The sequence below is a fragment of the Condylura cristata genome, unplaced genomic scaffold (genome assembly GCF_000260355.1).
Source record: "Condylura cristata isolate star-nosed mole 26May11 unplaced genomic scaffold, ConCri1.0 scaffold00004, whole genome shotgun sequence".
Taxonomy (NCBI): domain Eukaryota; kingdom Metazoa; phylum Chordata; class Mammalia; order Eulipotyphla; family Talpidae; genus Condylura; species Condylura cristata.
The window spans coordinates 42,723,109-42,733,522 of record NW_004567105.1 but is presented as its reverse complement, the minus strand read 5'-3'; the positions used below and the strand labels follow the sequence as shown (position 1 = coordinate 42,733,522).

At 57.1% G+C, this 10,414-nt stretch overlaps 1 protein-coding gene across 1 annotated transcript in view; it reads right to left on the bottom strand.

Annotated features, from left to right (window-relative positions):
* The window catches only part of CAMK2B (calcium/calmodulin-dependent protein kinase II beta), a 92,777-nt gene that overhangs the window by 23,113 nt on the left and 59,250 nt on the right, over nucleotides 1-10,414 (bottom strand). The window contains exons 4-6 of the mRNA XM_012735159.1: nucleotides 9,658-9,712; nucleotides 6,885-6,950; nucleotides 586-658 (exon numbers count right to left, since the gene is read on the bottom strand). Coding sequence (XP_012590613.1) covers nucleotides 586-658; nucleotides 6,885-6,950; nucleotides 9,658-9,712 — 194 coding nt within the window. The remainder of the gene's footprint in view (nucleotides 1-585; nucleotides 659-6,884; nucleotides 6,951-9,657; nucleotides 9,713-10,414) is intronic.

Here is a 10,414-nt window from a genome sequence, read left to right as displayed (position 1 = left end):
GGAAGGGGAGGGTGTGGAGGCAGAGAAAGAGGATGACTGCTGAGGGCCTTCCCATCTCTGCTGCACTGAGGGTGTGGAGGCAGAGAAAGAGGATGACTGCTGAGGGCCTTCCCATCTCTGCTGCACTCTGGGGGTGGCAGACCTATGGGACAGTCTGAAACCACTTGGACCAATGCTGAAACAAGGGCAGCAAAGACTTGGAGAAAGGACTGGAAGTGTGCAGACCCTCAAACCGGGGCCTCTTACCCCTGCCCTTCCGCCGATGCCCATCTGTGTGCTGTTGCTGGGCCCACCCACCAGGTCCCGTCACAACTAAAGTGAGATCCCAGGTGGACACGTGCTAATCTGACTTCGGGCAGCTGCCCCTTCTCGGCTCCACAGGCCCGGGAGGGACGTGTGCAATGCACGTGCGTGAGCCACACAAGCACGTGCTCTCTCACACGACGCCCATGGAAGGCGCTCCTGCTCGTGTACACGCACACACGTATGCACCCACAGTGTACCCCCACATGCAGCATCTCCTGGGTCACACTGCCTCACCCGGAACCCTTTTACATGACATGCAGATACAGGTGGGAGACTCACCTTGAGGTCCCTGTGGACAACCCCCATTTGGTGACAATGGAGAACGGCCTCCAGGATCTGCTGGATGCAGTGGCTGCAGCAAACAGAGGGATTAGTGCGGTGACCCTCACCCCCAGGGGCCGGCAGGGTACAGGAGCGGCATTGGGGCCTGGGGTCCCCAGCTTGGCGGGGAGCCAAGGGAAAGCAGGGAATGAAGGCACTGCTACACTGGCCAGCAGGGGGCTTCTGGTGGTCTCCGTGGCCAGCCCCACTGAGCCCACACCCACGCTGAGCTGGGGCAGGCCCACGCAAGGGACACTGAGAGGCAGCGTCCCTGTTCCTGGGTGCCCCTTCCCGGGAGCATACTAGCCAAGCCTGACTTGAGTTGTGGCACCCTCGGGGAGGAGGCCAGGGCTAAGGGCCACCCTGCAAGGCAGGACAGGCGCGGAGAAACCTAAGCAGAGAAAGGGCAGAGGAAGAAGGCTGACTGGCCAGCATCTCGAAGTGAGGAACCTGGCTGGCGGCGGGGTCCCTCCATTCTGGGGCAGTGTTCACTCCACAGGGCCTGGTTGTGCAGATACCAGAGCACCTGCTATCCCATTTTAACAGGCATGAACATCACGCCGATTGCTGGCTGCTACCCTGGACAGCTCGGCTCGACAGCAGCCTTGGGGTCTGGGAAGCTCTCCTGGTGAGGGCCCCAAGCCAGGGGCGTCCTTCCAGGTCAGGAGAAGTTCCAGGCCTTCCAGGGAAGGACAGCAGGAGGGAGAGGTCCCTCTGCCCTCAGGCACCTCTGCACCTGTGTCAGTTAACCCACCCCCCACCCCTCCACCAAAAACCCTATGGCCTGAGCTTGTTACCCCATGGCACCAGAGTTCCCCAACAGTTTTCAGCTGCCCCCAGAGGCAGACACAGGCACTTAGGGTCCCACATTGGGCCTGGGATATAACTTTTCCCAGGGGAGTGGAGGGCCATAAGCTGCCAGGACCCACGCCCTGGGGCCTTGGTCACAGCCTCCCTGTGTTGGATGAGGAAGAGAATTAGTACATTTTCTAGGGCATCTTGAGCAATGCTGGACCCTGTGGAGTGACAGAGGGTGGCAGGGGGAGGAGTGAGGAGTCTCCCAAATGGCAAGCTCAGAGAGGAGATGGGGTCTTGTCTTCTTCCTCAATAGCTCTGGCCACATCTGGAGAGAGTAGCCACTGCATTAAAAAACAAACCTGCATTGCCTCCCTGCAGAAACATAGACTTCTGGCCCTCCCTGGTGGCGCAGCGGGTTAAAGTGCAGCACTGCAAGCTGACTGCAGCCACATCAATGTGAGTCCGATCCCCGCCCCAGAGCTGACCTACATGGCCCAGCAGATCTCTCCTGACCTGCCCGCTGTTCCCCTCAGCAGTGTACTTCCTCAATCTGCCTGTTCTGCTCCCCACTCTGTCTCTGGTGAACCTCTCACTGCCCCTACACCTCTGGCCTGTATCCCAGCTCTGTATGCATAAATAAATAAATCTATTTAAAAAAAAAAAAAGAAAGAAACTTAGACTTCAGAACTCTAAAGGGACAATGGATTCCTGAGAATTGTGAGCGTGGAAGGCAAAAGGCCCTCGCATCAACATCACAGACCGCTCCAACATCTGGAGTCTCTGCCCCCTGCCCTGGGGTGCCCTTTCCCCATGTCCTGGGGTCTCAGAAGTTCTGAAGGCAGCAGTGGAGGTGAGGTGAAGTCCCAGCACTTACCTTAAGGCTGCTGAGCCTGGGCCCCAGACAGGGGGCTTCACCTTCCCAGCCCCCAATCAATGGACCTCAGCTCACACACAAGCCCAGAGCCCTGGGGAGGAGTGGTGACTATGAACCCCCGATTCCCCACTCCTGAGCCCTGAAAACCAGAGTCTCTCCTCCTAGTCATCACGACGCCCTCAGGAAGGGCCCTGGGGCCTAGAACCCCATTGGCATGTCTGCCACACGCGGAGCAGTGACCCTTTGAGGCACCTTCCTGAAGCACCCCGTGGCCTTCAGAGCCTACGGCTGGTGTTGCGGGGCTCGGCTGGCCTCTGCCACCCTGGTGAATGTGTTTCCAGGTCTGCTGAGGCCCCTGCCAGCTTGCTTTTGGGTCAGGTCCCCATGTTCAGTCTTCACCCTGGCGCTTGCCTGAAGGATCCCCTCCGCCTCTCCGTGTCGGGCGTGTTTGGGAGCCCGTGTTGCTTTGTGTGGGCGTTCAGACAGCACCTGTCTCTGCATGGACTGTGGCCTCTGTGACTGGAGCGACGTGTGCTTCCTTCCTTTCAGATCATGTCCACTAATGTGTGTTGGACTCACATCCGTCCGCCTGCCAGACAGTAGGCTCTGCACGTCAACTCATGAGGCGGCTGCTCCCCACTCACTGGCCCCAAGCCAGGGCAGGCACGCGGGGGTGGCTGCGCTGAGCCGCCCGGCTCTTTCGAGGAGCACTGGCGCTACCCCGGTCCCTGGGATCCAGCCTGCTGTTCCATCCAGCACACCTGCTCGGGCACTGTGGACACCCTGACTGACCAAAGAGGCTGCAGGGCACATTCGCTGGCTTCAACCTCTACAAACCCGAGGTTTGTCCAGAGGAAGAATGTGTCTGCCCGACCCTTCCACCTGGTCACGCCGGCCTGTCCCCCAGCCTCACTCATGACAGCATCTGAAGGAACCACGTAGAGTCACAGCAGCAGCTGGCGGGACCTCAGGATGCCCGCCTGCCGGGGACCTCTGGGCAGGTTCCCAGGGCTCAGGCCACCCACCTCACCCACCACGACAGCCAGGAAACTCAGTCTGGAGGACACAAGACCCAGGGCCAGTCTCGAGCCCCGCTGCCTCCGCCTTCCCTAGCCACATTGTGTTATCTTCCTCTGGGACATTTTTTCTGTTGCATATTCTGAACGGCTGAGAAAGTCACTTCTGTGGTCAGAGCTGTTCTCATGCTCTGGACACCAGTTGGCCTGTCCAGTTGACCTGGACATTCTTCCCAATTCTAGCTTCAGGTGCGTTGTTCCTGCTCCTCCTCCCACCCTGGGGCGTCCCCTTCATGGGGCCCCTAGAACCATATCTCATGAACCATATTGCTTCTTGGGGTATTTGTAAATGGCTTATAAAATTTTGAATGTTTACTCTGGCTTGAAAAGGGTTGCGACATTCCCCGCAGCTTTCAAAACAAAGGTCTCCGTCCGAAGGGGACTGTCTAGTCTCCTCAGAAGAGCAATTCCCACCTGGCTTCTTCTTCTCCAAGATGCCAGAGGTGGGAGACTCATCAGATGCTCAGGTCTCGGAGCAGGAGCTCAGGAGACTAAGGAGGGGCCTTGCACGAATCCACTCAGGGGTGCCAGCCCTAAGCAAGGGCCGGGCGTGCCCCTACCCTTGATGTCACCCCGAGTCCCTAAAAAGAGGAGATGGTGCTTCCCCTCCCAGCATGGCTTTCCTGAGTATGCCAGGACCCCTGGTGATGCCAGGGTGGCTGGCTATGCGTGCCTCCGTGTCAGACTGTCTGGCTCCCTGCCCAAAGGTGAAACTCCCACACAAATGCAAGCACGAGGTCATCTCCCTCTCGGTCCAGACCCCAGGCACAAGGCACCCAGGAAGAGGCAGCCTGCGGGCCTCAGGCTTGTGAAGGGGTTCAGCCCACTTGCACAGAGCTCCCAAAGTGCTCAGGTTCTACTAGTGGGCCGGCTGGAAGGCCTCTGAAGGCCTCTGAAGGCCTCTGATCTCCTCTGCTGCACTCCTCGCAGCCTGGCTACTGGGCGAAGCAGTGTTTGTCAGACAAAACTAGGAATTCGAGGGGGCCGTACCTGAGTCCCTGTCTCTCCTGGGCCAGTTCCAAGGGGCCCCAAACACCAAGGGGGCCCTCCATCATAGACCATCTACTCCAAGAGTGGCAGTGAAGCAGGCTGGGCAGAAAGCCGGAGGGAGAGAAACTGGCCCAGCAGTCTGGACAAAGGCCCAGTGACTCCTTCTGCCTTCCCCACCACGACCACCACTGGGGAGCCCCCTAGGCCTCAGGGCCTCTCATCAAGGAGAGCCCTCTCCAGGTGGGGCTAGGCAGGTGACAAGTCCAGCAGAGAGGAGGAGCCCCTTGCTGCCTCGTGGTTCATGCTCCCATTACCTGGTGGACACACAAGGACCACAAAAACAGCAAAGGAGGGTGCAGGCAGCAGAAGGGAGCCACAGGAGTGAGGGAGAAAAGGCTGGAGAAAATAAGGTCAAGAAACAAGTGGAGGCAGGGTGGGAAGGCAAGCGGGAGCTCAGAGGTGACCGGTGTTGCGGGTGGTACGGGCCACAGGCGTGGGAGGGCATAGGATGAGGTAGGAGATGCCTGGGTGGGAGTGGGTATGGAATGTGGGCTCAGGGCGAGGGTTGGGGGACTGGGAGTGGAGTCTAGGCCATGAGCCTGAGGTAGCACAGGTCCCCCTATGGCAGGCTGGGGCAGGCTTGGAAGGAAGGTACTATGGGCAGGCCAGAGGGACCCAGGCTCTGGCCAAGGTGAGGGTGGGGGGTTACAGTGTGGATTATGCCTCCCCTCATCTGGGTCATCTGCCATGGAGTGCTGGGGGTAGGGAGTGCCAAGCCCCAGACTTTGCCCAGCAGTGAGCACTGAGGACCAAAGGGCCTCGCAAGAATGTTCCAGACTAGGAAACAAGACTGTAAAGGCAAGCAACTCCATGAGTCACCAGGTGATGCTGGAGGCAGAATTCAAAACCAGTTCTAGTCTCTGATGAGACTTTTGTCACTCACTGCCCAGCCTGCAGGCCATAAGGCCCTAGATGGAGAGCCAGCTAGGGACTGACCCGGAATGTTGGCCCGACCAACAGCCTCATAAACTCCACAAGCCCCAGTAGACATCAGAGGCCTGGATGGGGGTCTCACCTGTCTGCCCAGCAGCCATGAGCATTTCAAAGCCGTCAGGGGTGGCCCTGTGTTATTTTCTATTATTCTTTTAAGTAGGATATAAAAATGGCATCTCCTCGAGGGGACAGGGCACTCTGGGCTGTTTTGCATAATGAAAGTCCTTTCTTAAGTATCCTCAGGAGAGTGGTCAGCCAGGGTGGCCTGGCCTGAAATAGGAGGCGCAACCACCCAGTCCTGGCAAGAGTCAGGGTAGCGCTCTCCAGAGGCCCCCAGCTGCCCTGTTCTGTATCAGGCCCCACTCACACCTTCAGTGAGGCCACAATGAGGGGAGAAGTCGCCTGTGGGCGCAGACACCAGTCACAAAAACCTACTTTTTAAAATAATATTCATTTTTCTTGATTAGAAGTGTAATACATATTCATTGAAGACTATTTATAAAATAGACAAAAAAGAGAAAAGCATTAAAAAGCATCCACAGGCCCTCCCTGGTGATGCAGCGGGTTAGGACGCAGCACTGCAAGCTGGCCGCAGCCACTTCAGTGCAAGTTCGATCCCCGCCTGCCCCAGAGGTGACCCACATGGCGCGGCAGACCTCTCCTGACCCGCCCGCTGCTTCCCTCAGCAGTGTACTTCATCGATCTGCCTGTTCTGCTCCCCACTCTGTCTCTGGTGAATCCTTGCACCACCCCTGCACCTATGGCCTGTACCCCAGTTCTGTATGCATGAATAAATAAATCTTTAAAAAAAAACAAAAAACAAAACCATCCTTAACCCCATCATCTAGAAAGGACCACTGTCAGCCTTTTCTCTTTATTAAACAAGTCTCCTGACCACCCAGCTGCCCTGGGTCAGAGGCACCACTGGGATGGACATGCCTGTCATGGGTCAGGGTAGTATCTAGCTTGTAATGTCAGGTCACAGCAAGCCACTCTTCCAGAGACAGGGGCCCTGCTGTGGCCCAGCCTCTCCTCCCCGCCATCCCTGCTACCTGCCCCCCACCCACCCCGGACAGCGCTTTCTCCACTTCCTGGGCCCCATGCCAAGGGTCCCTGTTTCCTGCTCATTACGCTCAGGGAGCCTTTCCCACAGCACAGGGCCAAACTGCCTTGCCAAGAGTGTCCTCTGCAGCCATGGAAAGATGTGAGATGGAAGAGCAGGAAGACACCACATTGTTTTCTCTCCTCTCACAGTCACCCCAAGGAGAGTCACTCCTCTCTGAGCCAGCTCCTTCCCAGGGGAAAGTGAGCAGGCCTGACCACTGCCCAGCTCCCACACCTCCATCCTGGTCAGACCTGCCAGCGGGTGGGGAGGCTATTGCCAAAGAAAAGACCATCACCTCCTCTCCAGCTGACTGTCTGCCAATTAAGGAAGCACAATAAATATAAGAGCCGAGGCCAGAGGGGCAGTAGTGGGCTGAGTAAGAGAAGGACAGGGACAGTAAATATCAGGGTTCCATACCCACCTGGCATCGGCCTCACTGTAGTACTCTCTCGCCACAATGTCCTCAAAGAGTTCCCCACCAGTGACCCTGTGGGAAAAGCACACAGAGGTCATGGATTCTAGAGGCCGCTTTTACCTCCATAATCTCCGTCCCATCTCCTCCACCTGTTGAATGTCTTTACCATCATCACCACTATCACCATGCCCTGCATGTCATCATCATCACCACCACCTCTATGGCCTCTCCACCACCACCACCACCTCCATCACCTCCACCACCTCCACCACATCCACCATCTCCATTACCACCCCCTCCACCATCTCTACCTCCACCACCACCACCTCCACCTCCACCATCTCAACCTCCACCACCTCTGCCTCCTCCACCACCACTTTCACCACATCCACCATCTCCATTACCACCCCCTCCACCATCTCCACCTCCACCACCTCCACTATCTGCATCACCACCACCTCTTGTATGTCATCACCATCACCATCATGTCCACCGCCACTCCCTCCACCCTAACACCACTCTCTCCTAGGTCTAACAGTTTATCAGGTGCTTACTCTCATATGGTGACATTTAACATATTTGTCTTCACATCTCCTCCATGACATTGGCACTTATGCTCAGAACATGGAGTTTCCAAGATCTAAGCGCTTTGTCCAACATGGCAACAGGGACATTGGATCCAGGCCTCGAGACTCTAACTCCAGGCCCAGAAAGAGCCTATTTCCCTCTCAAACCCTCCAGAACGAGATATGTAACAAGAGCAGAGGGTCCAAAAGAGCTGGTGCCTGGTCTGGAATCACAGGTGCCTGAGGTCCCATCTCCAGGAGGAGAGCAGGGTGGCCTGTCTACTCACTTTCTTGCCATGTGGCCAGGGAGTGGCTTTTAGGCCCAAGTGAGGATAGATACCCAGGGCAGGGTCTCTGGGAACCCAGAAAGAGGCTCATCCCCATTGTGTGCTGGGAAACATGGGCATGGAACAGAAGGTAGAGAAGAGTCTATGGTGGAGGGGCAGACACAGAGGGGAGCAGGGAGATCTACCCCAGATCTACCCAACGCCTCACCCAAATCAGTAAGCTCTGAGTCTGAAAGACTTCATCTAGAGCTCTACCCCCAGATGTGCCAAGGGGTTCCTCTCTCTGCAGCGTGCCTTCTTCCAGCACCCCACCTGCAGCTGCCCTGGCCTCACATGGAGGTCCTTCCTTGGCATTTCCAGCCCCATTAGCTCTGGGACTTCCAGCACTCAGAGCCTGGCTGGCCCACAGCAGAGCCACAGGAGTGGACACTGCTGAATGTGAGCCTGACAGTGTTGGAGAAAAGACAACACATGAATGTGTGAGGTGTGAGCATGTCCTCATTCTAGGCTAGCATCACCCTGTGATCCTGCTGGACCTTAGCCACTGTCAGAGCAAAAGCCACTTTGCCAGGTGGCTAAGGCTCAGAGTAGGTGACCGCCTGCAGGAAGGAGTTCACATGATAGGGAGGGTGCCTCTGGGGTCAGGGAGCTGCAGATAGGGCCCAGGCAGGTGGAGACAGCCACCCCACCTATGCAGGGCCACTGGAGAAGTGTGCCGTGAGGGTGTCCATAGATTCTTGCACATGGCATCTCTCTTCACTCTCCTCACATCACACACTTACATGCACACAAGCCCTGTTTCCTAGCCCTTGCGTGCTCCTGAAACACATGTGCTCTTTCTGTCGGCCACCAGGGGCCCAGGCGTGGCCACCCTCCAGACTGGTGGAGCTGGGGGGGTAAGGAGGTGAGCCTGCCACCTCTTCAAGGGCACTTGGACAGATGTTTCAAGCCCAGCATCTGCCCAGCAGCAGTGTGTCCCAGGTCAGCCCTGACCACCTGGCTGGTCGCTTGAAGGGGTGACTTGTGGGACAAGGTGTACTCAGAGATGGCCAACTTTCCACAGGACAGTCCCAACCTTTCTTGACCGCAGGACCCAAACGGGCTGAGGCCCCCTGCTCAGACCTCTGTGCCCCATGGCACAAGGCAGCTGTTATTTGAGAGAGGAAGAGCGCCCCCACACAGGCACATCCTGTCACCATGGCAACAGCACTCCAGCTGGGCTGGCCTGGCCATGTGGCTACCCTGAGACACAGGGCTGCCCAGAGCCCACAGCCCCTACCCACCCCAGGGTCCTGAGCAGCACTGACTCATGGGTAGCTAAATATAGCACTGCTTAGAGGGAGCTGTCAGGGAGGGGGGTGGTGAGATCACCACTTCTAAATCCAGCAGGAAGTGAGAGGCGGCAGAGGCCCCAGATGCCTTTTCTTACTCAGCTGCCTCGCACACATCCGCACACGCACACACACACATACGGATCGCATGCATGTACGCACTAGATGTCCACAATAGAGAGTATCCACGCTCCCATATCACACGTGCACACAACACATACATGTGCATGATTTAAATACACACACCCGCACTAACCACACGCAGACACACACAGTCATGCCCGTTCCCACATGACAACACTGACATGTCCACGCAGAAACACACATGCACATCCACACACACCAGCCAGCCAGCGGCGCCCCCGTTCAGCCGTTACAACGACACCAAGGAGGGGAGGCGAAGGAGGCCGCTGACCGCTTCCCCTGGGAAGTTCCCTTCCTCCTGCCTCTCTGCCCAGCTGGCCTCCAGCACATCCTGGAAGTGTGGTGACCCTAGGCGATGGAGGGCTGTCCACCAGGGGCCAGAGAGGCCTCGAATCCCACCCAGGCCCAACACAGGAGCAGACAGGGAGATGGCCACAGTTCAGGCACTTACAGATCGAAGACCAGGTAGTGGAACCCCTCCTCGGAGATGCTGTCATGGAGGCGCACTGTGGGGACAGGAAGGCCGTGAAAGCCTGCCCACGCTGCCCAGCCCACCCTGCACCTGTCCAGGCCCTCAAGGGCAAGCGCCAACCCAAGCTTAGGGTTGAGGAGGATCCAGGAGCCATGCCTCCCCACAAAGTGCCCAAGGGGAGAGCTGTGGTCCCCTCAGGCTGACCCACACCCTCCCCACCCCATCTGTGCCCCCTTTGCTCAGTCAGAGAGAGTCCCAGAGTCAGTATGGCTGGCCAGCGTGCTACAACTCCCAGACAGCAGCCAAGCCACAGCACCCACACAGGTAGGCCCCAGAGAGTAGCTGCTGAGGAGCCTCATGGCAAGGAGTCAGTGAGATGCCAGGGCTGGAGCATACCCCGATCTCCTGGCAGGCACAGGGAGACCCACCAGCCAGGGAGGCATCACCGAACTCTGACTCCAGAACCTAAGGGACAGTGGAGCGATGCCACCATGATACATCACTGCTGTTTACTTCTAGTCTCCAAGCTTAGAACAATGCCTGGCCCAGGATCAGTGACTAGATGATTGAATGAATGAATGAATGAATGAGTGGATGAATGAATGAATGAATGGAGGGAGGGAGTGAATGAATGAGTGAGAGAATGAATGAGTGAGTGAGTGAGTGAATGAATGAGTGAGTGAGTGAATGAATGAGTGAGGGAGTGAATAAATGAATGAGTGAGTGAATGAATAAA